The sequence below is a fragment of the Oryx dammah genome, unplaced genomic scaffold, assembly GCF_014754425.2.
Source record: "Oryx dammah isolate SB20612 unplaced genomic scaffold, SCBI_Odam_1.1 HiC_scaffold_17, whole genome shotgun sequence".
NCBI lineage: Eukaryota > Metazoa > Chordata > Mammalia > Artiodactyla > Bovidae > Oryx > Oryx dammah.
Window position 1 is genome coordinate 76263588 of NW_024070201.1, and position 18049 is coordinate 76281636.

The 18049-nt window shown below is 40.7% G+C and overlaps 1 protein-coding gene across 1 annotated transcript in view; it reads right to left on the reverse strand.

Moving 5' to 3' along the window:
* Positions 1-2999: 2999 nt before the first annotated feature.
* The window catches only part of LOC120877014 (fatty acid desaturase 2-like protein FADS2B), a 43207-nt gene continuing 28157 nt past the window's right edge, over positions 3000-18049 (reverse strand). Inside the window, exons 5-12 of the mRNA XM_040259318.1 lie at positions 17057-17182; positions 12981-13041; positions 10295-10368; positions 10036-10133; positions 8320-8416; positions 6264-6343; positions 4891-5016; positions 3000-3510 (exon numbers count right to left, since the gene is read on the reverse strand). Coding sequence (XP_040115252.1) covers positions 3450-3510; positions 4891-5016; positions 6264-6343; positions 8320-8416; positions 10036-10133; positions 10295-10368; positions 12981-13041; positions 17057-17182 — 723 coding nt within the window. The 3' untranslated portion in view covers positions 3000-3449. The remainder of the gene's footprint in view (positions 3511-4890; positions 5017-6263; positions 6344-8319; positions 8417-10035; positions 10134-10294; positions 10369-12980; positions 13042-17056; positions 17183-18049) is intronic.

Here is an 18049-nt window from a genome sequence, read left to right on the forward strand (position 1 = left end):
GCTGCTTAGAAGATGCTCATAACTATTGCTAAGAATTTTAATAATTCAGTTAGAATATAGAAATGCTCTTCATAAACTTGATAAAATTTATCTTACTCTCTAATTAGAAGGAATTCAGATGACACCACCCTTATGACAGAAAGTGAAGAGAAACTAAAAAGCCTCTTGATGAAAGGGAAAGAGGAGAGTAAAAAAGTTGGCTTAAAGCTCAACATTCAGAACACGAAGATCATGGCATCTGGTCCCATCACTTCATGGGAAATAGAAGGGGAAACAGTGTCAGACTTTATTTTGGGGGGCTCCAAAATCACTGCAGATGGTGACTGCAGCCATGAAATTAAAAGACGTTTATTCCTTGGAAGAAAAGTTATGACCAACCTAGATAGCATATTCAAAAGCAGAGACATTACTTTGCCAAATAAGGTCCGTCTAGTCAAGCCTATGGTTTTTCCAATAGTCATGTATGGATGTGAGAGTTGGACTGTGAAGAAAGCTGAGCACTGAAAAATTGATGCTTTTGAACTGTGGTGTTGGAGAAGACGCTTGAGAGTCCCTTGGACTGCAAGGAGATCCAACCAGTCCATTCTGAAGGAGATAAACCCTCGGATTTCTTTGGAAGGAATGATGCTAAAGCTGAAACTCCAATACTTTGGCCACCTCATGCAGAGTTGACTCATTGGAAAAGACTCTGATGCTGGGAGGGATTGGGGGCAGGAGGAGAAGGGGACGACAGAGAATGAGTGGCTGGATGGCATCACAGACTCAATGGACGTGAGTCTGAGTGAACTCCAGGAGATGGTGATGGACAGGGAGGCCTGGCATGCTGTGATTCATGGGGTCACAAAGAGTCGGACACGACTGAGTGACTGAACTGAACTGATACTTACAGCATTTTGCCAACAAACATCCATATAGTCAAAGTTATGGTTTTTCCAGCAATCATGTACAGATGTGAGATCTGGGCCATTAAGAAGACTGAGCACCAAAGAATTGATGCTTTTCAATTGTGGTGATGGAGAAGACTCTCAAGAGTCCCTTGAAGATCATGGAGATTAAACCAGTCAATCCTAAAGGAAATCAACCCTGAATATACATTAGAAGGACTGATGCTGAAACTTCAATATTTGGCTACCTATTTTTGAAGAGCTGACTCACTAAAAAAGACCCTGATGCTGCGAAAGACTGAGGGCAGGAGGAGAAGGGAGGAACAGAGAGTGAGATGGTTAGATGGCATCCCTGACTCAATGGACATGAATTTGAGCAAACCCTGGGAGACAGCAAAAGACAGGGAATCCTGGTGTGCTGCAATTCATTGGGTCACAAAGAGAGTTGGACACAGCTTAGAGACTGAATGACAGCAACATTTACACACAGCTTTTTCTTCCTGCCTCCTCCCTCCCTTCTTTCTATAGACTGAAAGAAAGGCCCAGTATGAGAGCTGTGAGTTAAGTTCTGTTGGGGCAAAATGAGGACTACAGCCTGGGAGACAGGATTTCTGATAGCTCTGAGAAACTGCTCCAAAGAGGAACTTCTGCCTGACTTACAGTTTTGTTCTTTTATCTCTGAAAAAAGTTCAGTGTCTTGTTAGGGGATAAGGTAAGTGTCATATATGATTTTAGTGAAGGGGGCACCTGCAGTCATGCACACATTTTGGCAGAGGTTTGCTGCTAGTCATGAGCAAATTAGCCATTAATGAGTTTAGTGCTTTTCTGGATATGAAGAGATGTAATAATTGGGCTCATAAAATCTTCTTCTGCAAATATCTAACTATCTGAAGACCTGTCCTGCCAGTTTTTCCAAGAGCACAGAGTGCCTCATTCCTGTTCTCCACTGTATATTCCTTTCAGAGGGTATTGAATGTCAGCAGCTGCAGCAGCACTTGATTTATTCCTTGTAGAGGTAGCTGTCAAGTGCCAATTTGTAGTTGACAAATTCCTTCTTTCCCTCCTTCCTTTCTCCTCTCCAGCTCCCTCCCTCCCTCTCTCCCTCCCTCCCTCCCTCCCTCCCTCCCTCCCTCCCTCCCTTCTGCACGTTGTCATTGAGTGTCTCTATCATGTTAGGCAGTCTCTACTCTTATGGATATTGCAGGTTATAGTGGAAAACTAAGGAATCACATAAATGGATGTAAAATTATACCTTTAGTAATTACTACAGAATATATCAAAAGGAGGCCTTGAATTAATGGGGAGGCTTCCCTAAAATCTTTACCAAGCAAAGGGCTCACTACTTGAAGCACATAGAAACCAATACTATGGCACCAGCTTTTGAGAAGAGTTTTATTTTGAGGCCAGCTGGCAAGGAGACGTGGGGAGGGCTCAAATCTGTGTCTTTGATCTGAGATTCGGTCAAACATTATGAGTTGGTGGAGGATGTATTAGTTGGCAGAAATGTTGGTGAAGCAGGTTTCAATTAGTAGATTTTGTAACTTGTCCATTTATGATGGGATATGGTTGAAGCTTCAACATGGGATCTTCTAGGATGGAGAACCCTTCACTTCTAAAAGGATTCTGGCATTCAAATTCCAGTCATGTCCTGATCCTTTGGTTCCCTGGAGGTGGTATGGAGACTTAGTTTTTGGGTGTTATTTGAGGTCAAAATTCTTCCCTTGTGCCTACTTTGGCTGCCTGGGGCTGAAGCTGAGGGAGGGACTATACAAGGTGGGGCAGGGTTCCTGGAGGAGGGCCAATGCTGGTAGTCTGTTGGCAATCACCAGGTTGCAGATTGTAACTTTATTCCAAGAGCAATGGGAATCCACTGAAGAATTTCAGGTAGGACTATAACATAACTCTCATGAGTCATTTAGTTTAAATGGAAGTCTGCCCAGTTAAGCCATCTTTATCCATGTGGCCAGTGAGTAGAGGGCAGACATGATCCACAGGATTGATCATCTGAATTCTAACGCCATGCTCAGTGATCTGGGAAATTGTGAAAGTCATAGGCCTTCATGTTTTCCTCTGGGAAGTTTATTGAACAAGCTGTTAAAAAAAACTTCAATTGAGTAAATTTGAAGACTTCATTGGCTTTATTCAATGACTTATGAATCAAGCAGTATCCCAGTAATTAAGCAGAAGGGAGTTCTGAGGGGTTGTTCAAATGGAAGGTTTTTATAGGAAGAAAGGAAAGGCAAGGAAGCCATCAGCAAAGTGTATTTGGGGCAGACACCTTTTTTTTTTTTTATGGGGGGAGGCATTACAAGGGTTTTATCATGCTGATATATATATATGATCTTTCGCTGGGCCAGGGGCAGGAAAGGAGAAGGAGTAAAATGCAACAGATTATCACCACATTGTCTACCCAAAAATTCCAGACTAGTTGATTAAGATTATATTTCTGGGGAAGGCTTTAAGGGCAATTATGTCAGGTATTATAGAGGTTTGGTATCATGGGCTTTAGCACAAGTGACACTTTTGGGGCCTGTGGTTTTTCTCTTTAGCACCAGCACATCTGGATTATATTTCTGGATGTGTGCAATAAGCCTCCTTCCAAAGGGCTCCGTACTTCTTCAGGGCCCTGCAAGAGGAGCAGACAAAATCATGAGTAAGTGAGATTCAGGTCAAAGGAGCTACTTCATGGAACATTTGCTCTTTTACTTAATACTTTACAACACTGTCATTTTCAACTATATCTGAAAGACCTCTTTCTATCTTGCCCAGTGGAGGGAGTCAAATACACTCTAACTTATGTTTTAGAAGGTGAGTTCACATTTTCTATATGGAGGAGATTGAGATTTTCTTTTGTTGTATGCTTTTCTGTACTCCAAAGCATCATTTCCCTTTTCTCCAGAATTAAAAGAAAAAGCTCTGCTGAATCTCTATAAGATAAATCATATAACTATAAACCAACTCATCCTGTATCCACCTACCTCACCTACTTTATAAAGTGAAATATTTTTCTAGGCGCTGGTGATACAGGAGTGAATAGGAGTGATGAGAGTCTTGTCCACCTGGAATTCCTGGTCTGCATTGGGAGACACATATTACCCAATATGCTATTTAATCATGATTGTGATAAAGGTCAGACATGAAGAGAACCAAGACAGGTGTAGACTTGGGGGCAAGGGAGGACTGAGATGAAAAAAAGACCTTTCAGGTGAGCTTTGGAGAGTGAATGGAACTTGAGAAGGTGACAGGAGGGGCGTGGCAAGTTGGAGGATTATTCCGGTAGAAGAAAAGGTGACCAAAGATGGGTCATGGCAAGGGGCAGGGAGTTATGTGGCAACTGTAGGGAGGTCAGATATCTGGAGGGCAGGAAAGGAGGAGGGCAATGGTAGAAAGTGAAGATGGATCACTCTTCAGGGATCTGATATGACTAGGTCTAGCTTTGCTGCATTATTTATTCATATCAATAGGATACTGTTTTTCTTTTTCCTAATCTTAAAAAAAAAATTGCAACCAAGGTTTTGGCAGTTAATTTGAAAAGCACAGGATCCTCCAGGGAACTGTGAATGCTTCAGGATGAGTATGGATTCTCAGTTCCTGTAGGAAGAGTCACCCCTGTCTGTCCCACCAGACCCTGCAACCGTCTTAGTTTGCAACCCTGGACCAGATGATTTGAGAGTCCCTCCCACCGGTTAAGTTCTAAAGCATGTCAAGGCTCTGTAGGTGATACAAAGACAAATAACACAGAACCCTGGTTTATAAGAAGCTTGAAATTTAGTAGGGTGTCAAGGTATTTTCACTAAGAAGTACCCAGAAGGCAGCAGGTAAATGGTAGGAATGGCTGTTATCATTTCTGTGTTAGTGTTGTTCCGTACAGAGCCTCATGTCCATTCTGGGCACATGGATGCTCCTTAATAAATAGCTATTGGCTGAATGATTCATAAAGCAGTGAAGAGTCTGGGGACCAACAGTGATGGGAAATGAGAGCTGTGGGTTGATGGACTGTCATTACCTGAGAATATCTCCAAATGCCTTCAACATGGGCTTTTTCACATATGGTAGTCCATGCTTGGCACACAGTGACTTCACCAGAGGTGCCACCTTGTGATAATTATGGCGTGGCATTGTGGGAAATAGACTAGGGAAACAGAGAAAGGAGATATAAAACTTCTCAGACCTAAGGAGAAACCCAAAGTTCCTTTTCCCCTTTTACAAAATAAAATGGTATCAGCCACACAGACACAACCTTGACCTTGCACAATACATTTGTTCTGGGAAATTAAACTTGCTGCCAGACTCATCTTATCCCTTAAACCTCCACAAGCCTTATGGGTGGCAGATGTTTAGGAAGAACTAAGAGAATATGTTTTAGCTCCATCAACTTGTTATTTTTGGCCTGATCCAATGAAAGTAAATCATTTAGAACTTTCTACCCTTTAGAACTACCTAGAGAACTGGAGATACTGAACCGCCCACCCTGCTCCTGCTAATCTCTGTCTTAGTCTCTCTTTCTGCCTTCCTTAGCAAGCATAGATTAATGTTTATTAAGTAATGGGAAATAGCTAAAAGTCCCAGGAAAGGAATAAGAAGTGAGGAGAGATGGATTTTTTAATCCCAAGTTTTCATTAGTCTCCCAGATGATCATCTTAGATGTAAACCTCTCCTTTAATAAAACTATGAGTAATAATCTTTTTGTTTTGTTTTGCTGAAATTTTCAAGCCCTAATATGAGAGATAGAATGAAAAAAAAAATTCCTTGAACAAATAAAGGTCTTGTTCTTTCTTTGACTATCATAGACTCACATGGTTAGACAAAGAGAATGTGGAAAGCCTTTCCCCTGACACCCTGGAGAAATTGACTCTCAGTGTTTTAACTTGCATCAAGGTGTGAACTACCCATTTTCTCTTTGTAACTGACCCGTTGGCAAAGTATTTCCAGATACCATGTATAAATTGCAGCAGGGACTCCACTCCATTAGTTATTTTGTAAACTTGGCTCTAAAGACACAGATAAGTAAATATTTCAATTATAGCATAGTTAAGTTTGAACACAAGTTGGTTACTCAAGTGTCCTGATTTTCCTTAGTTTTTGCCAACAAAGAAAATGCAAAGACATCACCATTTCCTAAGCCCATAGGAATCTGGAAACTGAGTCACTGATACTTTTCCAAGATTTCACTCCATTTACTTGCAATTGTGACACTTCCTTCATTTCTTTCTTCCCTTATCTATCATCATCGTTAATTGAAAAATAGCATCCTTTAGAGAATCCTGGTTCATTTGTTTCCCTTAAGATTGTGAGTCTACTGCTCCTCTCTGGACTATATGGAGGGCAGTTATTAGTGACAGCCCTTGCCCTTTATCATAAACTATTTCTCTTACTCACTGGTGCTCAATTTGGAAGTTCAGGTGCCCACTGAACCAGTCATTGAAAAAGGACTGTTCAACATTACAGGTGGCCAAGACCTGCAAAGAAGAAGCTTACATTAGATATAAATGAACCCGTATCAAACAAGATATTTAGTTATTCTTTTGTTTATCCATCATTCAACAAGTGCTGATTGAGTACGTATTTTATGTAACAAACTATGCGGGATAAAAATAAGTCCCAGGTCTCAGGGACCTTACAATTATAAAGGAAATAGGCATTTTGCTAACAAGTATTGATAAGGCAACAGATATGAAGAAGTGAATAGGATCTGAGAGGACTAAGTCACTATCAGCCCTCAAAATCAGAAGACTAAGGTATCATGAGTAAGGACTTTGGCAGATGGAAGCGGGATTGTAGGACTCGTAGAAATTATAGGAGTTTGAATATTATTACCACAGAGTAGACTTAAAGGACTTCTAAAGGGGAATACAGCAAGCAAGGGCTTAAATCAAGAGTTTTGTGCATAGAAATACATTTATTAATATATACAAGTAGCTTCCTTTTTAATCTAATGTATTTTATGTTGTACAAAGTTCATAGGATTCTTCAGACTACTTAGAATGCTTATGAATGTGACTTTTATTCAGTGCCTTTCTAAGATTTAATTCTTGTTAGGGTTGTTGCCATTTTGAATGGTATTTTTGCAGTTGCTTTATGTCAGGGTTCCTTGAGTGTACTTTAGAGCACCTTGGGGTCCCTAGGACACTTTCAGGGGATCTTCAAGGTCAAAATGATCCCCATAATACTTCTGAGACAGTATTTGCCTTTTTTATTCTCATTCATGCACGCTTATAGCATGGTTTTTTCCAGAGGCTATTAAACATGGGATGATGTAATCACTCTGATGTTAACCTTTATTAGCTTTATCCTGTTATTTTAAAATTAATTAATAGATATTTAAAAACTCTCAGTTTCAATTTCAAATACAGTAAGTATCAGTGGATATAACCTCCAGCAACAAAAACTCTTTTATGTTCTCAATAAGTTTTAAGAGTGGTTTCTTGACCAAAAAGATTGAGAATCACTACTGTGTGGAATGTCCACTAAATTTGCAAATGAGCATGGAGAAGGAAGCAGTATGATGACTGGATTCTCCAGTTAATCACGGCATAGCCAGTGTCAGGCTTAGGAGGCAGTGGTATTCTGCATGGGTCATGAATCTTTTAATTGTTAACAGCAGTCTTGCTGAGAATACTGAATCTCCTCTCTGGGCCCCACTATCTGTACAATGAAATGAGGGGGATTCCAGGGTTCTCCCTTCTGTTATTCTAGGAGTGTGAGATTCATTAAAAGATCGTCAATCTATGCCAAAACCAATACAGAATTGTAAAGTAAAAATTAAAAATAAATAAATAAATAAATTAAAAAAAAAAAAAAAGATCGTATCATGTTGAGGCAGGTTTAGTAAACCTTGCCTGTAAAGTGCCGCACAGTAAATGTTTTAATTCTGCATCACAGCTACACAGTTCTGCTGTTTTAGAATGAAAACTATCATAGAGAATACATAATGTATGAGTGTGGCTGTGTTCCAATAAAACTTAAAAAAAAATAAAATGAAAACTGGGCTAGATTGTCCCTTGGACGTAGTTTATTAAGACTTGGTTAAAAGCCAAGGTTCTGAAATCAAACTGCTGAGGTTTTAAACCTGCTTCTAGGGAACTTCCACTGGTCCACTGGTTAAGACTGTGTGCTCAACACAGGTTTGATCCCTGGTAGGAGAACTAAGACCCTGCCTGCCACACAGTGTGGCCAAATAAATAAACAAAACCTGCTTCTGCCACTTAGCTGTGTGATCTTGCACAAGTTGTGCCGCTTCTTCATGCCTCAATGTTATCATTTGCAAAGTGGGAATACTCCAAGCATGTAGGTACATGTCGCTACATCTCATGCAGCTACATGCAAAACAGTGGGCAGTGCCTGGCCCTGGCAAGCCTCCAATAAGCATTATTTGAGGTAAGCAGACAGTGATCAGGATGCTTTGGTGGATGTTTTCCCGGAACAGCATTATTACCTGAGTGCTGAACCAGTCCTGGTTCTCCTCTTTGGTGATTTTCATTGGTATGTGGCTCATCTGGGTAACATATGCAATCCAGGGACTTTCAAGAAACCTTTAAGAGAATAAGAAGATATGATCACTCCTTGGGGAGTCTAAGTTCCAGTCACTGGGCTTGCGTAACCACTGGCAGATCTGGCTGAGCAGTAGAGGAAATGGCAGTGACTCAAAGGTTCCAATCATGTGGTGGTTGTTTGTTTTTCATCTTTGCAGACCTTTTATATCTAAAGATGGCATACTAGGTATTCAGTCACACTACCTGTCCTGCAGCCTACTGTACCAGAGCAGTGTCCCCAGTATTTTCTGTAGGCGTTGGTGCAAGGCTCAGAAGATACCTAGATAACTGAAGGTCAGGCTTCCCTGGTGGCTCAGTGGTCAAGATTTTATCTGCCAATGCAGGAGATCCAGGTTTGATTCCTGGGTTGGGAAGATCCCCTGGACAAAGAAATGGCAACCAACTCCAGTATTCTTGCCTGTGAAATCCCCAGAGCAGAGGAGCCTGGCAGGCTCCAATCCATGGGGTCACAAAAGAGTCAGACATGAGTTAGCGACTAAAGCAACAACAAGTGATTAACAGCTTGGCTGTTGTCATCAGATAGAACTGGGTAAAAGCTCTGATTTGGCACTGCCACTGGCCCTTATTTGCTCTTGAGTAAGTGATTTAATTTCTCTGAACTTTAGTTTTCTTATCATAAAAATGAAATTGATACTATCTACATTGCCTGGTTGTGCATTTTTTATTACATCAAATAAGATAATGCATGTAAAGTGAATGAAGTTGCTCTGTTGTGTCTGACTCTTTGCGACCCCGACCCCTTGACAGTAGCCCATCAGCACTTCCATCCATGGAATTTTCCAGGCAAGAATACTGGAGTGGGTTGCCATTTCTTCTCCAGGGGTTCTTCCTGACCCAGGGATTGACCCAGGTCTCCCACAATGCAGGTGGGTGCTTTACTGTCTGAGCCACCAGGGAAGCCCACAACATAAAGCCTTTAGCAAATTGCCTGATGCATAGTAGCTACTGTTATTTTATTAATAGTAATGCAAACGAATGAGGAAGGAATACATTGGGAAGTTGAAGAGGGTTATTCAGTTTAAATTCATTTTAATTTGGGGAAAATCTGTAGTTGTAAAATAAATTTAAAAAGATTGGCCTCCTGTTATCTTTGGTAAGAATTATGATGTCCAGCTCGATTACAGTTTGAAGGACTTGGTGATCAGGCAGAATACAGTTGACCTTTGAGAAACATGCAGGTCCACTTAAATATGGATATTTTTAAGAAAACACACAGTACTACAAGATTAGTGGTTGCTTGAATCCACAGTTGTGGAACCACATATATGGGTAGATGACTATGGGGCTTGAATATCTTTGGATTTTGGTAACTGAGGTGGGTCCAGGGACTAATCCTCCTCAGATGCTGAGGGACTACTATACTGTAATTGGGAATTAATCACGTGGGAAAAAAGGCAAGACTGGGCAAATTCAGTTTCTCAGAAACTCATTCAACTATTTCAGCTGTTTTATCCCACATTTTCTTGAAGTGTCTCAGCTACAAGAATGCAGTCTGGTGTCATAATCTGCAAACCTTTGCTAATCATAAATAGATCATGTAAGAAAGGTAAGAGGACCATCCAGGCAATAAGAGTAGGATAATATTATTGTTTTCTTACTTGACTAAATATATGAGCACCATGGTTCCGAAGATTCCATAGAAAGGACCGAATATGATGAAATAGTGGATATAAAAGGTGATGGCCCAGGCAATGTCCTGCAGAAAGAAGTGCTTGAAAGTTAAGCTAGTGGAAATAAAACTGGTTAAGTCTTATATCCTTATACTCAAGGAAGCTGCATCTGGAAAGGATTAAGCATTTTCCTTTCCCCTTTTCTACCAGCCTGATCTAGCTCTAGAGAAGGAATCGAGTTGCTCACCTCCCAGTGCCTTCTGCACCACATCTCTAGAGTAGACTCCAGGTTGAAATATACTGATGTGAGAAAGGGGGAAACTGAAAAAAGAGAAGAAGAAAAAAAAAAACATCAAGAAGACAGTGAGCAAATGAGCAGATTGATCCCTAGTGGGAGGTGATCTCCTAACATGCTACCCCTGGAGTATTGCCCCTGAGAAGGATGCAAGGTGGAGATCTACAACCACATCCTGGATGCTGCTGGGCTTTTAGGGTCTCTGAGGGTGAAGCGGGACTTTGGTTCAAGCTCCCTTAAGGAGACTAGGGAAGCTTTGAAGATCTGAGTCATTCCATGAAGGCATCCTGGAAGGGCTTCTGCTATGAGCTTTCAAGTTTTCTCAAGGTCCCTGGAATCCTTCAATTCGTCACGATCCTTCATGTTGGGCCCTGTCACAATCTGTTGAGGTGGCAGATACAGAGCATCCCTGCGTCTCCCCCAGGACCAGTGAAGTTGCCTGGAGCAGGTAGGAGTCTCATGGAGACCCTTCAGATTTTGACAACTCTCTTCTTAATCAAAATTTAGTCAGATGCTCTGAGTCCCCATTCTAACTGGGCTTCAAACATGACCCATAGATTTTCAGAGTCTGCGAACTGTCAGCACAAATGATTTTCTCCACCCTACACACTAAAAAGCTCACACAAATGCTAGAAAGAGTTTCTAAGAACAATTCAAGGTCGTGCTCCTGGGATAACACTGGCACCGACGCCTTAAAGTCCCTGCCTGAGAAAGTTCCAGCCTGTCCAAAGAACTTACTGCTTGTTCAGTAGGCTTCTGACCTCCTTTTCTTCAATCATTTGTTAGAAAACTTACAACTATAAAATTCTTAATCTGTCCCTCTGAGATGGATCTTCTCTGACCCAGAAATGTTTTTCTCAAGGACTTGGGAGTTATCCCTTTGAAATACAATCTTTGAGGATTGGGCTCTGTCTTGCAGCCTCTGGGAGGGTAGGAGTTTGACTTTGATAAGCACCAGTGAGAAGCCACAGGTGGCTTAACCACATGACCAGCTTCCCCTCCCTTTATCCTCTTTCCCTGATTCCCATTAGCATGTCCCAGTGTTTTAAAAGTCTCCCACCTTTCATTTCTGGAGAGTTGAGCTCAGCCTATACTGAATTACCTTTCCCTACTACAGGAATCTGCATGAAAGCTGTCTCGTCACCTTTATGAAATGCCAAGCCTCATTTCTCTCTGACAGGTTGAGTATGACTCATTTGTACCTGTCATACTACATTGAAGACATTTGAAAGAAAATGACAAAATGAAACAGCTCCTGAGGATGATGTGGTTTGTAAGCTGGGCATTCTGCCAGCGAGCTACAGTATTCATCCATTCCTCATAAGCTAAGGCTGTATTGTTTTACTACACACAGGAGGAGAGTTCAGACAAGAGACTCCAACAGTTTTTTCTTATGTGAATATACATCTGTCTGGGCTGGAAGAGTTCCCTTTCAAACTGGGGCACCAATGTCCTCCAGACCCTTTTTGGTCATGAAAGAGAATAACTGCATTAGGAGAAGTCCTCAGAATTCTAGCCCTGGAAGAGGCTGCAGTGGTGGTTGGGCCTCATGTCTCAGAAAATGGACTCACAGGCCATCCCGGTCAGGCACGAGACAGATGACCCTTGGTGGCCAATGTTTGGGCAAGCCAGATCATCTGTAACAGTTTCTGAATCTTAACACTGTTGGCATTTTAGGGTCAGATAATTCTTTACTGTTCAGGGCTGTTCTGTGTACTATAAGACATTTCATAACATCCCTGGCTTCTGCCCCATGGGTGTCAATACCATTCCTCCCTCTTTGTTGCGATAATCAAAAAAGTATCTATACACTGTCAAATGTCCCACTGGGGGCAGCAATGCTCTTAGTTGAGAACCACTGATATATAGGAAATGTTTGGAATCTTTCCTAATTTGGGTTGGTTTTTTTTTTTCCCCAAATGAGTAAGTGTGTTTCAGATGAGCATATTTTGGGGTCCTAAACTTTTCTTTGTGAGCAATCATCAGTTTGACTTGGTTAAGAGCAAAACACTTTTGCTTCTAATATTTTTATTGTTATTAGCATTATTCAGCTACTCTATTTTCTCTTAAGCCTAGAACATATCCAGACCTGTCTTATTAAATGTGTGTGTGTGTGTGTATCTGTCCACTAAAATACCTTCTACAGCTGTATGTAAGCTGTAGGAACAGTCAACTTTCTTCCACACAGAAGCTCTACAGCTGACTTTTATTCATGAGACTCTGCTTTTTCTGGCACCTACTGCCAGTGCTTGAGCATTCTTTTCCTATTTTTCCTCCCTATTCATATACCACTATCCTTTTCTTCTTGATAAGTATTGCATTCAGTTTATCCAGGACAAGAGTCACAGACACCAGACCCCTTGATTGGCATCCTGCCTCCCATCCTTCTTGGACCATCACCTTCCCTGTACAGTAGCCAGAGTGATGAGATGCCCATTAAGAATACTTAATCACTCTTCTGTTTTCCTCTTCAGATTCCACCCAAGTAAGTCTGAAATAAAACAGGCTGCTTTTTTTGAAGCACAACAAGACCTGGGATCATATCTCTGTGGGAGGATTTCAGTCATGCCTTCTGGCTTGACAACTGTTTGCTTCAAGGAAATGGGATGATAAGGATTGTGGCTCTCTGGTGACTCACTCATGCAGAAGTACAGGTGCTGCTTCTCGTAGTTGATGAATTTGATTTTCTTCTTGCCATACTGAATGAAGAGAGAATAAAACGAAAGTAAGAACAATATAGACTTCTGTTATTATACTCAAGGGTGTGTGTGTGTGTGTGTGTGCGCGTGCATGTGTGTGTGTGCGTGTGTGTCTATATGTGTGTGAGTGTGTGCGTGTGTGTGTGTGTGTGTGTGTAATCTCTATGGAAAGAGCCATCTGGTCAGAGTTCCTTTACTGTCAAAGTGAAGGCACTGAGGAACCAGAACTGAAGGGGAAGGAAATGTTGTGGTGCCTTTTTCTTTATTTAAATATGGGCAATTCTTGCAGGGATGGTTTATTCTATTTGCAGATGATACCACCCTTATGGCAGAAAGTGAAGAGGACCTAAAAAGCCTCTTGATGAAAGTGAAAGAGGAGAGTGAAAAAGTTGGCTTAAAGCTCAACATTCAGAAAACAAAGATCATGGCATCTGGTCCCATCACTTCATGGGAAATAGATGGGGAAACAGTGGAAACAGTGTCAGACTTTATTTTGGGGGGCTCCAAAATCACTGCAGATGGTGACTGCAGCCATGAAATTAAAAGATGCTTACTCCTTGGAAGAAATGTTATGACCAACCTAGATAGTATATTCATAAGCAGAGACATTACTTTGCCAACTAAGGTCCGTCTAGTCAAGGCTATGGTTTTTCCTGTGGTCATGTATGGATGTGAGAGTTGGACTATGAAGAAGGCTGAGTGCTGAAGAATTGATGCTTTTGAACTGTGGTGTTGGAGAAGACTCTTGGGAGTCCCTTGGACTGCAAGGAGATCCAACCAGTCCATTCTGAAGGAGATCAACCCTGGGATTTCTTTGGAAGGAATGATGCTAAAGCTGAAACTCCAATACTTTGGCCACCTCATGCAAAGAGTTGACTCATTGGAAAAGACTCTGATGCTGGGAGGGATTGGGGGCAGGAGGAGAAGGGGACGACCAAGGATGAGATGGCTGGATGGTATCACGGACTCGATGGACGTGAGTCTGAGTGAACTCCGGGAGATGGTGATGGACAGGGAGGTCTGGTGTGCTGCGATTCATGGGGTCGCAAAGAGTCGGACACGACTGATCGACTGAACTGAACTGAACTGATCGTTTATTATTATTCTCATGGGAGCCATTTTAAAATTTTTGTCTTGGTGTAAATAAAATGGTGATGGAGGAGAAATATTTCTGATAAGTTTTCAAGGTCTTCTTCAACCTATGTGCTTAGAATTCTGCTTGAAGCTCAGTCTGCTTGTATCCATTCATCCATTTAACAGATATTTGTTGAATAGTTACATTATAAAACACATAGTCATAACTCTAGTATCTACTTCATCTTTCATCCTTTAATTCCATCATGGATCTCATGCTGTGGTTTACTCATTTTAAGGCTTGATAATATATAATCTTACCACTGGGAATTTGAATCATTTCCTAGGAGTCTTCTTAGTTAATTTAGTCTGTGCCTAAATGCACAAAGGCAGCAAATATCTTGAGAGGAGGCATAGAAGAAATGGTTTATCTCTGTAACCTAAGAGACACTTAATAAATGTTTAGTTGAAGGAATTAATGAATGAATGATAATTAAAACCCCCTCTATAATTTTACCTTATGTTCAGTTAAAACACTGTGAGCCATGTTTAATTTTTTGCTTTTCCCATTCTTTTGACACCTTCCCTTCTATATATTTCTTCTGTTATTTAGATATTAGACTTGACCCTTGGTTCTCTTACTATCATAAATAAAAATAAACATCATGGTGATAAAGTAATGATAGTTATTTGTGGTTACTCCCAAGCTTCTGGATATTTAAGTGGTAGGAAACTTGAAAGAGGGAGTTGGTGGAGAATTTTGGAGAGTTGGCAAATGTAGGTGAAGGATTGATTTATGAGTATGGTTCCAAAGGAGAACTCTAACTTTTCCAGAGTATGAGCACAGGACCTGGCCCTAGAGGATTTAAATAATACTTGTTAAAGGAATGAATGTTTGAAGAAAGTGGTAGAAAGACTGACAGTAAAATGGGAAGAACAGAAACATTTAAGGCTTATCAGAATTAGTTTTGTTGTAAAACAACTGAATTTAGAGATTAACTGATTGTAAGTAATGTGGTGTGCATTAACTTTGAAATTATAGTAAATTGAAACCTAAGCCTCAAGGGATATGTCTCTCGAATGATGGAGAAGTGATGATGTCTCCATCCTCTGTGAAGAGGCAGCATATGAACTGGATACAGTTCTACAGAAGGGACTTCTGGAGTGGGCCAGGCTGCCTCATGAACTCCAGTGAGACAAATCTCTATTGCTGTGAGGGAATGAGGAGAGAATTCAAAGTGTTATAAGTTTAGTGATCAGCTGAGGAGTTCACAGGGATTCCCTGGTGCTCAGACTGTAAAGTCTGCCTGCAATGTGGGAGACCCAGATTGGATCCCTGGAGAAGGAAATGACAACCTATTCCAGTATTCTTGCTTGGAAAACCGCATGGGTGGAGGAGCCTGGGGGGGCTACTGTCCATAGGGTCGCAAAGAGTCAGACAGGACTGAACGACTTCACCTTAGGAGTTTGCAAAATTCAGAGAGCTCTGACTTGTTTGTGGAGTCATTGTGAAGAACAACTGACTAAAAAATACAGTTAAGGTTTCTTTCTTTCTTTTATTTTCTTTATATCTTGGCAGGAGACTTCTCCCTAATTGGAAGAAGGTTGTCTTCCCAAACTGGGAAAACCAATTTTGAGAAAGTTGCACAATTCTGGTTACGACAAAGTCCACACAGCGAGTGACCAAGCTACACTCCTTTGTTTTTAGAAAGCTCCTAAATTCTTCCAGAAGGAAACAGAGCCTCTTCCTAAGCACTTAATTCTCAAGATCCATCATTTCTTCTCAAGGAAAGATACCTTTCTGTGGTTATCCTTATGCCTTCTATCTTGAAAGCAGACTCTAAAAATCTTGGTAGTAATCCTTACATGCTGGTTTTTAAGCTGAAGTTTAAGAAAGTCAACAGCTGAGACATCCTGGAGTTTGCCTTCCTTTTTCTTTTCCTTAAGAAATCTGCATTAGAGGCGAGGTCCTAAGTGTATTATGAGGCATTTGAGCTGAGTTTCATGTATAAATGAACCAAAACGAACCTAAACTAAAAATAACAGCTTAGTTTCTTCCAACAGCTAGAATTAGTTGGCATAACTAGATATATAGATGTTTCATGATTTAGCCCTTGTTGAATGTACTGCCATGCCTTCTAGGTGATTTAGCCTGAATGACTTTTAAGATCATGAAGTCATTCATTCCACATTTTCTTCTTTTCTTACAACACCAGATTTACTTATTTAAAATCTATATCCTGCAGATGAATGGATAAGAAAGCTGTGGTACATATATACAATGGAGTATTACTCAGCCATTAAAAAGAATACATTTGAATCAGTTCTAATGAGGTGGATGAAACTGGAGCCTATTACACAAAGTGAAGCAAGCCAGAAAAAAAAACACCAATACAGTATACTAATGCATCTATATGGAATTTAGAAAGATGGTAACGATAACCCTGTATGTGAGACAGCAAAAGAGACACAGATGTATAGAACAGTCTTTTAGACTCTGTGGGAGAGGGAAAGGGTGGGATGATTTGGGAGAATGGCATTAAAACATGTATAATATCACATATGAAACAAATCGCCAGTCCAGGTTTGATGCATGATACTGGATGCTTGGGGCTGGTGCACTGAGACAACCCAGAGGGATGGTATGGGGAGGGAGGAGGGAGGGGGGTTCAGGATGGGCAACATATGTATACCTGTGGCAGATTCATGTTAATGTATGGCAAAACCAAAACAATATTGTAAAGTAATTAACCTCCAATTAAAATAAATAAATTTATATTTAAAAATAAATAAAATCTATATCCTGGACTTAAAAAGATATGCTCTGATAACATACTTGAAGCCAGAATCTCCAGCCTGATCTCCTCAAGACAAAGGTGTAGACCTTTCCAAGAACTACTTCCTGAAACATTTCTCTAGTGCTTAGGATTTCTAAACATACCTCGATAGACTGTAAATCTCCAAAAACAAAAAGTGGGAGTATGTCAGTATCTGGGTCTTTGGAGTAGATGTTTGTTTTCACATGGTGTTGGAAGTGCCGATTATTCCACCATTTTGAAGATAGGCCCTAAGGAGAAAAGAACATTCATTAGCTGCAAGATTTCTCTCCTGAAATATCTTTCATTATCAGAGTTTTCCAAAACTAAAGAAAATCAACCCTGGATATTCATTGGAAGGACTGATGCTGAAGCTGAAGCTCCAATACTGACCACCTGATGTGAAGAGCCAACACACTGGAAAAGACCCTGATGCTGGGAAAGACTGAGAGCAGGAAGAAAAGGGGATGACAGAGGATGAGATGGTTGGATGATATTACCCATTCAATGGGCATGAGTCTGAGCAAACTTTGTGAACTGGTGATGGACAGGGAAGCCTTGTGCTCTGTGTTCATGAGGTTGCAATGAATCGGACCTGACTAGCGTCTGAATAGTAACAATCAGAGTTTTCTGCCTACATCTCCAAAGTTTAATTAGGATATGGATTCCTGGAACGTGCCACCACCCCTCATTCCTGGGTCACAGAATGATTTATTGCCTAGAGGCTCTAAAAGCTTACCAGCAAATAATTATCTTACCCAGGAACACAAATTCCAGGTTAAAACAAACTCCTGATAATGAAGAAGAATAAAGACCATTGAAATGAAATGTTTTTCCATCTTTTTTTTTTTTGTCCTCCTTTTAAAAAGAAACATGAAATAGGTAGAGCAGATAGAACACTTCTTATTTTATAAATAAAGAAACTTCAGCTCTAAAACTAATTAGTTCTGGGGGGAAAATGGCCCCAGGGTTCCTACTTCAATGAATATTTTAAAAAGTCATGGATCTGAAGTCATCTCCTATGGGGGCTTGCCTCTGATCATCACGTGTTCAAGCTTCAATGATCTCATTAAATATGAAAGAATAAAAGTATTTTAGTTGATGCTGAGCTCATATCA